We start from the raw sequence: 16,177 nt of genomic DNA, 5'->3' as shown, positions 1-16,177 counted from the left end.
TTCCAGCACCACTCTAATCTAGACTTCATCTCACAACTGTTGAAAACTCTTAATTCAAAATGGTGAATCAATTGTGGAATTTGTTGGAACACCTTAAGGTTGTGGAATGTGTGATTTATAAAGATGAGGTTTGTTTGGCTACATAACCTTCTTGAAAAACAAACTTTGCTCAAATCTTTCTCTCGCATCTCCTTTGACTCAACAACCAGATTTTTCTTTCGCCTGCAGAAAGTGCCAGAGGAGATCTCTGACTGGAGACACGTCAGTGTGGTTATTGTAACAGGTGAGTTTGTTTCTAGCGAGGAACTTACATGATACATTGAGAGTGATGCTGGCTTCGTCAGAATATGCGAACGCACTGTAGGTGACTGAGCAATTGATGATCTTGTTGTGATCCTGATACGATGGGGTGAAACGGAGACAGCTGCTGAGTACTGTTGGATCTTTGCTGCATTGTTCTGCTGACTGGTCAGGTAGACCATACCACTTTAGACTGGTTTTTGTCTTTTCATCAATATTAGAGGAGGAACACTTCAAATTGGTCGTGACCCCTTCAACCAACTCTAAGGGTGAGATGACGGGTGTTCTTGGACGGGCTGCAGGATAATAGAAAGATAAGTGACAGATTTTAAGTTAGTTCATGCCTCCTCGATTATGAAATAAGTGAGAACATAGGCAGGTGACATTTGTACAAGACTGGGGTCTGTGCTGGGTCTCCTATTATTCATAATTGACAGAAATGACATACCTGGCTGTTTGGGGTTCAATCAGTAAGTTTACAGATGACACAAAAATTGGTCGGGCAGTTAACAATGAGGTTGAGTGTCTTGGGTGAGGAGCAGGTAAAGACAGGGTGGTCAGTTGGGAAGATAAGTGGCAGATGGAGTGAAAGGTGTGAAGTGATACACTTTGGAAGGATTAATTTGTCAAGAAGGTATTCAATGAGTGGCATGACATAAGGAAGTTCTGAGAAACAAAGGGGCCTCAGCATGTTTGCCCACAGGTCTCTGAAGTCAGAAGGGTATGTTAGGAGGGTGGTGAGAAAAGGCATAAAGGAGACTTCTCTTTATCAATCCAGGTATAGCATAGAATAGAATAGCGTTTGTTGTCACTTGTACCCAATGAATATAGTGGAAAGTTTGTATGTCACCACCTACAGTGTTGATTTAGATACAAAAGTACAGAGACACAGTTCAAGATTTGTTACAGAAATAAACATGCCCAGCATTACACAAAAGAGTTCAGTCCAGCAGACCACGCTGGCACTAGCTTCCAGTCCGAACCACGCCCTGGCTCCACATCACATGCCACACTGAAAGGCCCCTGCAGGAGGGCGGAAGATTGCGTTGCTGAGAGACCCCTGCTGGAAGAGGCTTCAGCACCAGGCTGGGATGTCGCTATGCCAATGCTGGGAGGCCGGGAGATCACTACGCCAACTCTGAGAGGCCACCGTACCAACACTGGGAGGCCAGAAGATTGGGAGGTTGTGAGGTCACCACGCCAACTCTGGGAAGCCAGGAGATTGACACACCAATGCTGGTAGGCCGGGAAGTTACCACGGCAATGCTGGTAGGCCGGGAAGTTACCACGCTCACTCTGGGATGCCGGGAGGTTGCCACGCCCATGCTGGGAGGCCGGGGCTGCCACCATGCCACGCAGGGAGGCCGCGTCACCAGGCTGGGGAGATCAGGAATCGTCATGGATACCGGGACTCAAAGAGGAAAAAAGGAGAGGAAGAAAGGAAAGCACGATGAGGATAAAAAACGAGACAAGAAAGAAGAAAAGGTGAAGAAAAACAGGCAGAGTGGATGGTCTCTGGCTGGAGTGTCCTACTCCAGAGCATTAGTGAGACCACCGCTAAAGTACTGCGTGTACTGTCTGGTTGCTACATGACAGGGGCTTTGTGATTGAACTGGAGGGAGCGCAGAGGACACTCACCAGGATGCTGCCTGGGATGGAAATCTAGGGTGTGAGGAGAGACTGGACAGGTTTGTTTTTATTGGAGCAGAGAAGACTAAGAAGGGATCTGATTGAGGTGTAGAAGATTATGAAGGATATTGACAGAGTGAATAAGGAGCAGTTGTTCCCCTCAGTTGAAGGCTCTGTCATGAGGGGACACAGGGTCAAGGTGAGGGGCAGTAGGTTTTGGGGGAGGTGGGGAAAGACCTTTTTACCCAGAGGCTGGTAACGGTTTGGAATGTGCTGCCTGGGAAGGTGATGGGGGGAGTTCCCCCACACCCTTTAAAAAGTACCTGGCTGAACACTTGGCACACCATAAAGTTTCAGGGTATGGGTCACACGCTGGTAAACAGGACTAGGTTGGAGGTCAAGTGTTTCTCACATGTCAGCGCAGACTCGATGGGCCGAAGAACCTCTCTGCACTCTATGATTCTATGATTCTATGAAAATAACTCTCAGGCAGGAATAATTACCGTAAACAATGAGCCGTAAGCCTGGCTTTCCTGTCCACTTGTTTTTATTTGCTATTATAAATCTGAAGCAGAAAATGTGATTGCGCTTTTTCTGAACATCTTTAATTCGAAGAGAACAGTTTTTCTGATCCAGATTTCCAATCCATTCTACATCAGGGTCCCGATTCGGATTGTTACTGTTGTATAGTTCTTCAGAACCTTCGCGGCATGGGTCTTTTAACCAAATGGCAATTATGTTGCGTGCAGGCTGCAGTCTACCAGGGTACCAGAAAGAACAGTTAAAGATCACAGATGACCCTTCCAATGCAGGAAGAGATTCTGAAACTGAAACACCCCATTCATTCGTAGACAAACATCCTGCGAAGGGAGTGGATAAAAGAAAAAAGAAAATATTGATATCACTGAACTCAAACCAACTGTCAGCATTAAATCCAATTGGCTTTACATCATTTAATCATTTTCCACAATTTTATGGTGCATTTAATTCAAAGATAAAGACCAAGGAAATTGAAGCTCAATGGAAGTGCTCTTACCTCATTCCAACAGAAGGTCACGACAAAGATCTGAGAAAGATTTGAGCACAAATGCCCCTTTTCTACAAGTGCTACATTGTTGTAGGGACAGTTTTTTGAATGAGAGCTAAGCCCTCAGTTAGACATTAAAAAAAGTCTCACAACAGTTACTTTCCCTGGAGCATGGGAGGCTGAGGGATTTCCTCATAGAGGTTTATAAAATCATGAGGGGCATAGATAAATTAAATAACAAGGGGAGTCCCAAACTAGAGGGCATAGGTTAAAGGTGAGAGAGGACAAGTTTAAAAGGGACCTAAGGGGCAATGTTTTCACACAGAGGGTGGTGCACGAATGGAATGAGCTACCAGAAGAAGTGGTGGAGGCCAATACAATTCCACCATTTAAAAGGCATCAGGCTGGGTATATGAATAGGAAGGGTTTAGAGCAATATGGGCCAAATGCTGGCAGTTGGACTAGATTAATTTAGGATATCTGGTCAGCATGGATGAATTGTACTGAAGGATCTGTTTCCGTGCTGTACATCTCTAGGAGTATATGAGGCTTTGAAGAGGAGAAGGGATCTCTACTTGGTGTCCTGGATCACTCATTAGACCCTAGAACTGATGTCTTGGTCGTTATGTCCTTATTGAGAATTGGGTCAGGAATCCAGGCCCCACCAGCTCACCCAGTACTTTCTGTCAATAGTTAGCTACTGGAGATGGGTAAAACTGTAAATTTAGATCAAGGCATGATGTCCGTAGTAAGCTTTATTGCTTAATCTTGCTTCTCGGTCACTTCCATTGACTTTGAACTCTTCCACAGAAAAGGTATCTCAAATGGAAACATAATTGCAAAGCAAAAGACTGTACCTTATCAGTGAATTCGAATCACTCGATCAATGTCTTGTCAGTTATCATTGTTCAGAAACTGATTGGACCAGCCATGTAAACATTGGCTCCAAAAGAGGGTCAGAGAATTGAAATTTTGGGATGAATAACAGTGGCTCCTAGAGCAGGTCAGAGGTTGGGAATACTATGGCAGGTAACTCACCTCCTGACTCCCCAAAGCCTGTCCACCATCTACAAAGCACAAGTCAGGAGTGTGATGGAATACTCCCCGCTGGCCTGGATGGGGGCAGCTCCAACAATACTCAAGATGCTTGTCACCATCCAGGACAAAGCAGCCGCTTGATTGGCACCACATCCACAAGGATCCACCTCCATCACCAATGATCAGGAGCTGCAGTGTTTACTATCTGAGAGATACACTGTGGAAATTCACCAAAGATCCCCAGGCAGCATCTTCCAAATCATGACTACTTCCAACGAGAAGGACAATGGGAGCAGATACAGGGGAACACGACCACATTCAAGTGCTCCTCCAAGCCACTGACCGTCCTGACATGGAAATGTATCACTCTTCCTTTACTGTTGCTGGGTCTAAAATTTGGAATTCCCTCCCTAATGGCATTGTGGGTCAGCAGGCAGCTCACCCCCACCTTCTTAAGGGGCAACTGGGGATGGGCAATAAATGCTGGGTCCAGCCAGTGACTCCCATATCCCACAAATGAATAAAAACAAACCTCTCTTCCTGTCTCTCCAAAGGTTATCCACCATCTACAAGGCACAAATCGTGAGTTTGATGGAATACTCTCCACTCGCCTGTCTGCGTGCAGACCCAATAGCATTCAGGCCACATTATGCATTCAATGCTTTTGTGTTCCTGGTCCAACATGGTATTATGATATAATGCATTTGGTTTTGCTTTTCCCTTGTAAATGACCTGTTGTTATATCAACTAGGAGAAAGTGAGGACTGTAGATGCTGGAGATCAGAGCTGAAAAATGTGTTGCTGGAAAAGCACAGCAGGTCAGGTCAGGAATCTGAAGAAGGGCTTATGCCCGAAACGTCAATTCTCCTGTTCCTTGATGCTGCCTGACCTGCTGCGCGTTTCCAGCAACACATTTTTCAGACCTGTTATTTTATGCCAGGCTTGAGTCTGTATGGCCAAATCAATCAATTTTCTCAGGTATTGCTTTAATACTGTTGAAAGTTTGTGAGAAGATTTGTAGCTCGGGTGCTCGTTGTTGTGGTTCCATTCACCGAGCTGGGAATTTGTGTTGCAGACGTTTCGTCCCCTGTCTAGGTGACATCCTCAGTGCTTGGGAGCCTCCTGTGAAGCGCTTCTGTGTTGTTTCCTCCGGCATTTATAGTGGCTTGTCTCTGCCGCTTCTGGTTGTCAGTTCCAGCTCTCCACTTGAATATTGCCCATAATACTTTAATATGAGATTACATCAGCGAAGTCATACCACATGTAAGATGAGGACAAGATCATTATACTCTAGTACGATGGACCAATTGCCCTTTTAATATTACTTTGTGGGATTTGAGTGTGCCTGACCAGCAAGTATTTATTGCTCATCCCCAAGTGCTCTTGTGAAAACAATAATCAGCTACATTCATGAACTGTTTCCATATACTGAATGGTTTTAGCATGCCCTTGCAACTTAAGAGATATCTCTAAGCAATCTGTTCAGAAATTTTACTGCACACCTCTGAAGGACTGTGAACCCAGGCTGCCTACTTCAGAGGTAGGGAACACTACCGTTTTGCTACAGACCCCCTGAATGGCAGTGTGTGTAATCCACTCTTCATTTGGCCACATATTATAGAACATAGAAAAGTACAGCACAGAACTGGCCCTTTGGCCCACGATGGTGTGTTGAGATCTAATCCTAATGTAAAATATAATAACTTAACCTACACACCTCTCAACTCACTGCTCTCCATGTGCATGTCCAGCAGTCGCTTAAATGTCCTCAGTGACTCTACCTCCACCACCACAGCTGGCAACGCATTCCATGCATTCACAACATTATGGAGGAAATTGCACTGTGAGCAGTGAATACATCATACCAAATACAAACAAGTGTAAGGAAATCACTCTTTGACCTGAAATTAGAGTCCGCACCTTGCAGTGCATGAAAGGAGGAGACAAAGGGACAGGAGTTGCATCTTCTTGCACAGATCAAGATGAGGTGTAATTGGTGCTTTGGAGCGGTGACTGAGATTTGAGAAGTGGGATAAGGTATTACTGTGTGAATAGCTCCTTTGAGCAGAAAGCTCATTCCTGATGAAAGGCATATGCCTGAAACATCGACTGTCCTGCACCTTGGCTGCTTCCTGACCTGCTCTGCTTTTCCTGCACCACACTCTCGTCTCTGAATATTTCTTTTGAAATACCAAAACTGAAGAGAAGGGAAGGTGAATTTGGTGGTAACATCATGCTGCATCTGTTTGGAATAGTGGAAGATAGTCTATTGAATATATATTCTGGTTGGTGTGTGGTGGCTCAGAGCCAATATGTCAGTATCCGTTTTAAGAGACATGGTCATGATATTGTCACTCTATCATAGCCTGTGGAGCCAAGGCATAAAGATCTCATACTCTGTTTTATGTGAGGTGCTGCTCTGTGTCTCTGTTGTAATCTCAAAGTGTAATGTTACCCTACAGATTTATATGCCTGTGTATGTAATGCATGCTCATAAAAGTAAACTGTAATAAATATCTGCTTCTTTCTCTAATACCATGGAGACAAGTGTACTCAAAAGTGGATTAAGAACAGGAAATGCTGGAGAGAATTTGTCAGATCTGGTAGCATCTGTGCAGAGAAACAACATTAGCATTTCAAATCCTGTTTAACTCCTTTTGTTCGTAAATCTTTCGCCAGATCTGCTGATTGACTTCAGCACTTTCTGTTTTTATTTAAAATCTACAGCGTATTTTGCTTTTAGTACACTGAAGGGTGACTTGATCGACTTTTCTAAGATGATGAAGGGATAAAGTTGTGTCCCTCTTGATGGTTTGTTTTAACTGAATAGTTTCGGGACCATCATGATATGGAGTAATGCAAGGCTGGAACTAGGTTAGAAATCAAGATACGGTTGTCATTTGAGAAAAGTGGACCTATAGTATGGCCAGTTACACTGCTGCACCATATTCTTTTAAGTGGAAAGTTTGACCTATATCTGACAGGGGTGCTGATCGCTGCATAGAGCTTGCACAGTCGTCAAATGTTCATTGTCTAATGGAGTTCAGAAGAGATTTCCTCATTTCTTTTCACCCCGACCTCACTCAGGTTTTAATTTGTTCTTCCTCAGATGGTCATATGATTTTTGACTAATAGGGGGAGCGTATGTATGATGCAGATATCGTGGCTGTGGGATTAGATAGAGTCAAGGGTCATTTCTTGCTAGGAGAAAGTGAGGACTGCAGATGCTGGAGATCAGAGTTGAAGAATGTGGTGCTGGAAAAGCACAACTGGTCGGGCAGCATCTGAGAAGCAGGACAATCGACATTCCTGATGAAGGGCTTATGCCCGAAACGTTGATTCTCTTGCTCCTCAGATGCTGACTGACCGGCTGTGCTTTCCAGCACCACACTCTTGACTCATTTCTTGATATTCATTTTGGAATGTTGCTGACTTCAGGTTGATCTCTTTCCCCTCCTGATCGAGTGGTGTGCTAATTGGGAACAGCTAACCACAGGCTGGCTGAGTGGGCACATGTGCGGCAAATGCAAGATAATGTTGATAAATGTAGAGTTATCCACTTTGGTGGCAAGAACAGGAAGGCAGATTATTATCTGAATGGTAGCAGTTTAGGAAAAGGTGAGGTACATCGAGACCTGGGTGTCATGGTGGAACAGTCGCTGACGGTTGTGTTGCAGATGCAGCAGGCAGTGAGGAAAGCTAATGGCATGCTGGCCTTCGTAGCGAGAAGATTTGAGTATCAGAGTAAGGATGTCTTGCTGCAGTTAGACTGGGCGAGGCCACATCTTTGGTATCCTGGTCTGAGGAAGGACACTCGACTTTGAGGGAGTCCAGTGAATGTTGATTAGACTGATTACCGAGGTGGCAGGACTGACGTACTGGATCGACTGAGCTTGTACACACTGTAATTTCGAAGAAGTGGTGGGGGGTTATCACAGAAACATCCTGATGGGAGTGGAATGGTTAGATGTGGGAAGAATCTTCCTCATGTTGGGGAAGTCCAGACCAGGGGTCTGTAGTGATTGGGATCAGGTGGGCTATGTTGACTATAATATCCTTCATTGGGGTTGATAACCTGCGCCAATCAGGAAAGCCTTGACTGACCACGATAACCATGAGAGTCTAATCTCCTCAACTGCGGAGTGACTCCGAGTTAGTTGGCACAGCCAGTGTACTGTACACAAATAAATAAAGGGTGCCTTGGTGATAGGACTTGGCCTCTGTGCTGTTATTTCAGTATGTAGGCCTCAGGCTGAGTCTTTGCGTGTCGGCCCCAAACTGAGCGTTTGTGTGTAGGCCCCAGTCTGAACTTTTCTCTGTAGGCCTCAACTGATCCTTTGGGTATAGGTCCCAGGCTGAGCCTTTGTATGTAGGCCCAAAACTGAACCTTTATATGTGGGCCTCAGACTGACTCTTTGTGTAAAGGCCATGGCCTGGGCCCTTGAGTATAGGCGCAGTGCTCAGTCTTCGTGTGTAGACCCCTGGGTTGACCCTTGTGTGTGGACCGGGTTTCTGTGTGTGGCCGAGATCTTTGTGTATAGGCCTCAAAACTGAAGTTTCCTATACAGAAAATAAAAGTATAACGAGGAGATGAGAATCTCAATTTAAAAACTGATTCTGAGCTACCTGGCCAGAGCTAATGGACCATGCACTCTTAAAAAAAGGGTGACTTTTTGATAGAATTGGGCCTCTGAGGAGTTATTTCAGTGGCGATTGGAGAAAGCTGGACTTGCCTGAAGATCTTTCACTTGCACCCGTCTTCTGGGAGTTGGGGAACCGGAGAGACCGTATCAGGATTTTAAAGTATGTTGTAAACACAAGATTAGAATCTTCTCAGTTGAGGTCTGACTCCGAGCTGTCTGGTCACATCCAGTCTACTGTGCACAGGTAAGGAAGGGTGACTTGGTGCTAGGAACCGGCTTTTTGCTGTAATATCAGGGTCACAGTCTAAGAATAAGCGGTAAGCCGTTCAGGACTGAAGTGAGGAAGAATTTCTTCATTCAGAGAGTTGTGAACCTGTGGAATTCTCTTCCACAGGAAGCAGCCAGGGCCAGTTTTTTTTAGATATATTCAAGAGAGAGCTGGATGTGGCCCTTATAGTTAAAGGGATCAAAGGGTATGAGGAGTGGGTGGGAATATGATATTGAGATTGCATGATCCAGTATGATCATATTGAATGGTGGGGCAGGGTCAAAGGGTCAAATGGCCTAATCCTGCACCTATTTTCTATGTTTCTAATGGAGGTCTGCAGTCTCCATCAAGAGCTGTCATTGTTCACATGCTCTGAGCTGAATAATCAACATTTATGGTCTTAGAAAAAGGTCAAGTGCAGATGTAATGTAAATTCACACTGAGAAATAATTGCAAAGGACAATAACAAAGCACACAACATGGGAAGTACAAATCCTCAGCTAAATATGAGTGATAAATATGAGTAAATTTGGATGTGTGATAACCAGAATTGTACACTGTGAGCTACAGTTAAGCACAGAGGCTTTTCACACTGTGCATTGCAAAATGAATTACCAGGAGGAACCCGGTCAATATCAGCAGCACAGTTCAGTGAAGTTACTACCTTTGTGGTTGATAGGAGATTTCTAGATATGGGTGGATCCACAGTGGTATTGGCTGCCCGAGGCAAACATTTCAGAGTGGTGCCCTCAAGTAAATCTTAGATCCTTATTATGAATATTGAACAGTTCTGATGTTGTTTCAGTTATGGGGGTGGGGACAACTCTTCCGCAACTGTTTTCTATCTTCGCTGCTTCAACGTCTGATCTATTCTCACCGTCTTTTCCCATAATCCCCTTTCACCATTTAATCACTCCTGGCCTCCAAACCTGTCCTCTGCTATTTCTATATAAACAATCCTTCCCCTGTGTCTATACGTATTCAAAAACTGTTCGTTTCTAATCTCAGCTTGTTGTGATGAAAAGTCATTCACCTGAAACATTAGCAAGACAAATGTGACAGGAAGAAGGAAATTTATGCAAATACTTTCTATTTCTATATTCCATTTTCTATATTGAAAGAGATCCCTTTGCATTGCTCAAGCCAACTCTTAAAGCAAGTCTTTCTACAAAACTACATTAATTACACGAATGCACTGTGAGTTAAAGAGTCATTATGGCACAGGAACAGGCCATTCAGCCCATCTGTTCTGGGTTTTCTCCCTTCCCATCCCACTGCAGTAATCACCTTAAACATGAGTCCCCTGCTCTTTGAACATTAACATATGAAAACAGTAATCCTAAATACGAACCACTCGGCCTGAAATGTTAACTCTGATTTCTCTCCATGGACACTGCCAGACCTGCTTATCCATCAATTTCTGTTTTTTTTTGTTTCAGCTTTTCTTTGTCTGCCTTATCAAAGTCTGTCATAATCTTGTACGCATCCATTAAATCTCTCTTTCATCCCCTTTTCTTCAGTGGAAAACATCCCTAAATTCTCCAACCCAAACTTGTAGCTAAAATCTCTTACCATTAGCTTCATTAAGCTCCCAACCTCCTCACGGACTCTCTCATCCTTTCTAGCATGTAGTGGCCATAACTAGGTACAACATTCCAGTTGAAGTCTAGCCAATCTATATTCTGACCCTCTGTTACTACTGCCAAATTGCATCACAACACAATTACCTTATCAGGTTCCATCTGTCACTTCCCTGTACATTCTGCTGTTATTTTTGCGGTTTATTCATATCATCCTTACTGTCAGCAATTCCTTCAAGTTTAGGCAAAAATCACACAACAGCAAGTTATAGTTCAACAGTTTATTTGGGAGCACTAGATATCTGTCTAGGTTTGTTCAACATATCATTTCAGTTGCATGACACTGTAATCTTTTGCAATAAATTCTGTGTCTGACATAAATTTAAGGTGAAGGGTGGAAGGTATAGGGGAGATGTCAGGGGTGGGTTCTTTACCCAGAGAGTGGTGGGGGCATGGAATGCGCTGCCCGTGGCAGTGGTAGAGTCAGAATCACTGGTGACCTTTAAGCGGCAATTGGATAGGTACATGGATGGGTGCTTAAGCTAGGACAAATGTTCAGCACAACATTGTGGGCCGAAGGGCCTGTTCTGTGCTGTATTGTTCGATGTTCTATGCTCTATGTTCCTCTTCCACAGCTACTTGATGAAGGAGCAGCACTTCGAAAGCTAGTGCTTCCAAAGTAAAACTGTTGAACTATAACCTGGTGTTGTGTGATATTTAACTTTGTCCACCCCGATCCAAAATCGGTATTTCCACATTCAAGTATCGCATAATTGGCAAATTTTGAAATTTTACTCTGATTGCAATGTCCAATCATAAAGCGTTCTTCATGCCTTTGGAAACATTATCCTCCAGTCTGGAAGAGTAAACATTTGCCGTGATGTATTTGTTTCTGGATTTTAGCTAACATTATTATACCAAGCTGAAACTTAGAACATAGAACATAGAACAGTACAGCACAGAACAGGCCCTTCAGCCCACGATGTTGTGCCGACCATTGATCCTCACGTAAGGTAAACCTAATGTATGAACTTTCAAATTTCTGTGACCATATACATGTCTAGCAGTCTCTTAAATATCCCCAAAGACCTCGTTTCCACAACTGCTGCTGGCAACGCATTCCGTGCTCTCACATCTCTCTGCGTAAAGAAACCGTCTCTGACATCCCCTCTATACTTTCCGCCAAACAGCTTAAAACTATGACTCCTCGTGTTAACAATTTCTGCCCTGTGAAAATGTCTCTGGCTATCAACTCTACCTATGCCTCTCATTATTTTGTACACCTCAATTAGGTCCCCTCTCTTCCTTCTTTTTTCCAATGAAATAAGTCCGAGCTCAGTCAACCTCTCTTCATAAAATAAGCCCTCCAGTCCAGGCAGCATCCTGGTAAACCTCCTCTGAACCCTCTCCAAAGCATTCACATCCTTCCCATAATAAGGCAACCAGAACTGGACACAACATTCCAAGTGCAGTCTAACCAAAGTTTTATAGAGCTGCAACAAGATCTCACGGCTCTTAAACTCAATCCCCCTGTTAATGAAAGCCAAAACACCATATGCTTTCTTAACAACCCTGTCCACTTTGGGTGACCATTTTAAGGGATCTATGTACCTGCACACCAAGATCCCGCTGTTCCTCCACACTGCCAAGAATCCTATCCTTAATCCTGTACTCAGTTTTCAAGTTTGACCTTCCAAGTTTGACCTTCGCATTTATCCAGGTTGAACACCATCTGCCACTCCTCAGCCCATCTCTGCATCCTGTCATCCTGCAGCCTACAACAGCCCTCTATACTGTCAACGACACCTCCAACCTTTGTGTCATCTGCAAACTTGCTAACCCATCCTCAATCTCCTCATCCAAGTCATTAATAAAAATTACAAACAGTAGAGGCCCAAGGACAGAGCCCTGTGGAACACCACTCACCACTGACTTCCAGGCAGAATACTTTCCTTCCACTACCACTTGCTGTCTTCTGTCGACCAGCCAATTCTGTATCCAGACAGCTAAATTTCCCTGTATCCCATTCCTCCTGACTTTCTGAACGAGCCTACCATGAGGAACCTAATCAAATGCTTTGCTGAAGTCCATATACACCACACCCACCACTCGACTCTCATCAATTTGTCTAGCAACATCCTCAAAGAACTCAATAAGATTTGTGAGGCATAATCTGCCCCTCACAAAGCCGTGCTGACTGCATTTAATCAAGCCATGCTCTTCCAGATGGTCATAAATCCTATCCCTCAGAATCCTTTCTAACACCTTGCAGGTGACAGACGTGAGACTTACTGGTCTGTAATTGCCGGGGATTTTCCTATTTCTTTTCTTGAAGAGAAGACTTGCTCCCTATTCCATGCCATCAAATTTTGTTAAACAAGCCAGCTGGGATGGTATTAGGCAAAAACTTTCAAAAGTTGATTGAGAGGCTATTCAGGATAAAGGGATGGTTGGAAAGTGGGAGGTCTTCAAAAATGAGGTAATGTGAGTTCAGATGTAATATGTTCCTGTTAGTGTGTAGGGCTAGACTGGTAGGTTTAGGGAATACTGGATGACAAGAGAAATTGCGGTTCTGTTCAAGAAAAAGGAGGCATATGTCAGGTATAGACAATTGGGATTGAGTGATTCTCAAGAGGAATATAAGGGCGGTAGGAGTACACTTAAGAGGGAAATCAGGAGGGCCAAAAGGGGACATGAGATAGCTTTGGCAAACAACGTTAAGGAGAATCCAAAAAAGCTCTACAATACATTAAGGACAAAAGAGTAACTATGGACAGAATAGGACTCCTTAAAGATCAACAAGGCAATCCATGTGTGGAACCGCAGGTGATGAATGAGATACTAAGTGAGTATTTAACATCTATATTTACCGTGGAGAAGTATTTGAAAGTTCGAGAAGTTGAAGAAATAAACAATGATATCTTGAGAAGTGTCCATATTACAAAGGATGAGATGTTGGATATCTTAAAACACATAAAGGTGGATAAATCTGCAGGAACTGATGAGATGTATCCCAAACTTTGTGGAAAGTTAGGAAAGTGATTGCTGGGCCCCTTGATGAGGTATTTGTGTCATTGATAGTCACAGATGAGGTGCTGGAAGACTGGAGGTTGGCCACTTTTTAAGAAAGATGGAAAGGTAAAGCCAGGGAACTATAGACCAGTGAGCTTGACATCAATGGTGGGCAAGATGTTGGAGGGGATCCTAAAGGACAGGATTTACATATATTTGGAAAGTCAAGCCCACCTTGTCTCAGTCAAATCCCTCGAACTCAGCACCGCCTTCCTAACCTGCAATCATCTTCCTGACCTCTCCGCCCCCACCCCACTCTGGCCCATCACCCTCACCTTGACCTCCTTCCACCTATCACATCTCCATCACCCCTCCCCCAAGTCCCTCCTCCCTAACTTTTATCTTAGCCTGCTGGACACACTTTCCTCATTCCTGAAGAAGGGCTTATGCTGAAACATCGAATTTCCTGTTCCTTGGATGCTGCCTGACCTGCTGCGCTTTTCCAGCAACACATTTTCAGCTCTGATCTCCAGCATCTGCAGACCTCACTTTCTCCTCCCTCATTAAGGATAGTCAATGTGGTTTCGTGTGTGGTAAATCATGTCTCACTAACTTAATTTAGGTTTTTGAAGGAGTTACAAAGAAGATTGATGAAGGCAAAGTGATGGGACACTGTCTATAAGGTCTTCAGTAAGGTGTTCTACAAGGCTCCACATGGTAAACTGGTTAGCAAGGTTAGATCATATAGAGTCCAGGGCAGCTAGCTGTTTGGCTTGAAGGTAGGAGACATAGAATGGTGGTGGAGGGTTGCTTTTCAGACTGGAGGCTTGTGACCAGTAGAGTGAAACAAAGATCAGTGCTGGCTCCATTGCGTTTTGCCATTTATATAGATTTGGATGTGAATATAGGAGGTATAGTTAGTAAGTTTACACATGACAACAAAATTGTTGGTGTAAGTGGACAGTGAACAAAGATTATATCAGAGTACAATGGGATCAGATGGGCTGATGGGCCAAGGACGGCAGGTAGAGTTTAATTTAGATAAACGTGAGGTGCTGCTATTTGGGAAGGCAAACCATGTCAGGACTTCTACACCCAATGGTTAGGTCCTGAGGGATGGTGCTGAACAAAGAGACCTTGGGGCACTGGTTCATATTTCCTTGAATGTAGAGTAACAGGTAGACAGGGTAGTGAAGAAGGCATTTAGTATGTTCGCTTTTTCAGGTCAGAGCATTGAGTATAGGAGTTGGGATGTCATGTTATGGCTGTATAAGGCATTGTTTAGGCCACTTTTGGAATCCTGTGTTCATTTCTAGATTCCCTGCTACAGAAAAGATGATATTAAACTTGAAAGGGTTCAGAAAAGATTTACAATGATGTTGCCAGGGTTGGAGGGTTTGAGCTATCGGGAGAGGCTGAACAGGCTGGGGCTGTTTTCCCTGGAGTGTTGGAAATTGAGAGGTGACAGTATAGAGGTTTATAAAGTCATGACAGGCAATGGATAGGGTAAAGAGTCAAGGCATTTCTCCTAGGGTAGGGGAGTCTAAAACTAGAGGGCATTAAGGTAAGAGGGGAAAAATTTAAAAGGGATCTAAAAGGCAGTTTTTTTCACACAGAGGAATGAGCTGCCAGAGAAAATGGTACAACACTTAAAAGGCATCTGGATGGGTACATGAATAGAAAGGGTCAACGAAGATAAGGACCAAATGCTGGCAAATAGTGCTAAATTAATTGAGGATATCTGGTCAATATGGATGAGTTGGACTGTAGGGTCTTTTTCTATGCTGTTTTATTACAGTGTTCCTGTCAGTGCTTGTTTCTATTTTACCTTGGCCAGGTGTCCTCTCATTACATTAAGATCATCCCGTGAATTCAAAGCCTGTCTTAATTTTCATCATAATCTTCCATCGTCTGCCCCTTTCAGATATTTTCTCTGTCCTTTTCAACGCCCTCAATCTGTGCACCTTACTCATACTATCTCCTCTGCACCCTTTAAACCTTCTCTGACAATGTTGATTATTCTCCTCTGAAAGTTTCATTTCAAGACCACCGCAGCCCCATTGCTGTGAAGTAAACAGCAGCTGAGATCAGATTTTCTTTATTGAAATAGCAGCTTTGAGTTCTGGCTTTCTCTTTCATTAGTATAGAGACAGTATGGTTACTTGCATCAATTGAAGAGCTGGGAAATACTTGTATATTCAAAACAGACACTTCTATTTCATTTTGAAAACATGTTGCACTGGGAGATTTGCTACTTGGTCAGTAGAGCGTTACTAAATGGAAACATATGCCTGAGATTTGGCTCTCACCCTGTTATAGCTAGATACAGGACTAAATAAATTACTTGATGTTATGCTTTGTAACATTATTTCAATATCAGACTGGTGTGGAAGGATGAAATATTGTCAGAGTGTTATCTCTATATTCATTAAATGCAAACTTAGATCAAAGGTTAGAGTTTTGTGATAAACTCTTGGCAGTTTTATAACCAAACACTGTGAACTATGTTATCTTTAGGCCGTTGTGGTCTCCTAACAAAAATACGCCAATTTTTCTTCCTCATTCTGTAGTTAATGTGCTTCTAACCTACCAAAATCCTTAATCACATCAGTTTCTGGATTGAACAGAATATAAACCTTGTTCTGGCAGTTAGACAATTATAGGAACATTGGAATTAGGA

At 43.5% G+C, this 16,177-nt stretch overlaps 1 protein-coding gene across 6 annotated transcripts in view; it reads right to left on the bottom strand.

The window, feature by feature from the left end:
* Positions 1-16,177, bottom strand: part of LOC132823137 (sialoadhesin-like) — a 79,280-nt gene that overhangs the window by 51,466 nt on the left and 11,637 nt on the right. For 5 of the 6 annotated variants that reach the window (XM_060836688.1, XM_060836686.1, XM_060836691.1 and 2 more), the window contains exons 3-4: positions 2,433-2,789; positions 312-596 (exon numbers count right to left, since the gene is read on the bottom strand). In XM_060836688.1, coding sequence (XP_060692671.1) covers positions 312-596; positions 2,433-2,789 — 642 coding nt within the window. The remainder of the gene's footprint in view (positions 1-311; positions 597-2,432; positions 2,790-16,177) is intronic. The other variant, XM_060836689.1, reaches the window with a different exon arrangement.

This window comes from Hemiscyllium ocellatum, chromosome 16 (genome assembly GCF_020745735.1).
Source record: "Hemiscyllium ocellatum isolate sHemOce1 chromosome 16, sHemOce1.pat.X.cur, whole genome shotgun sequence".
Taxonomy (NCBI): domain Eukaryota; kingdom Metazoa; phylum Chordata; class Chondrichthyes; order Orectolobiformes; family Hemiscylliidae; genus Hemiscyllium; species Hemiscyllium ocellatum.
The sequence above is the reverse complement of the archived record's forward strand: the minus strand, read 5'-3'. Positions and strand labels throughout refer to the sequence as shown.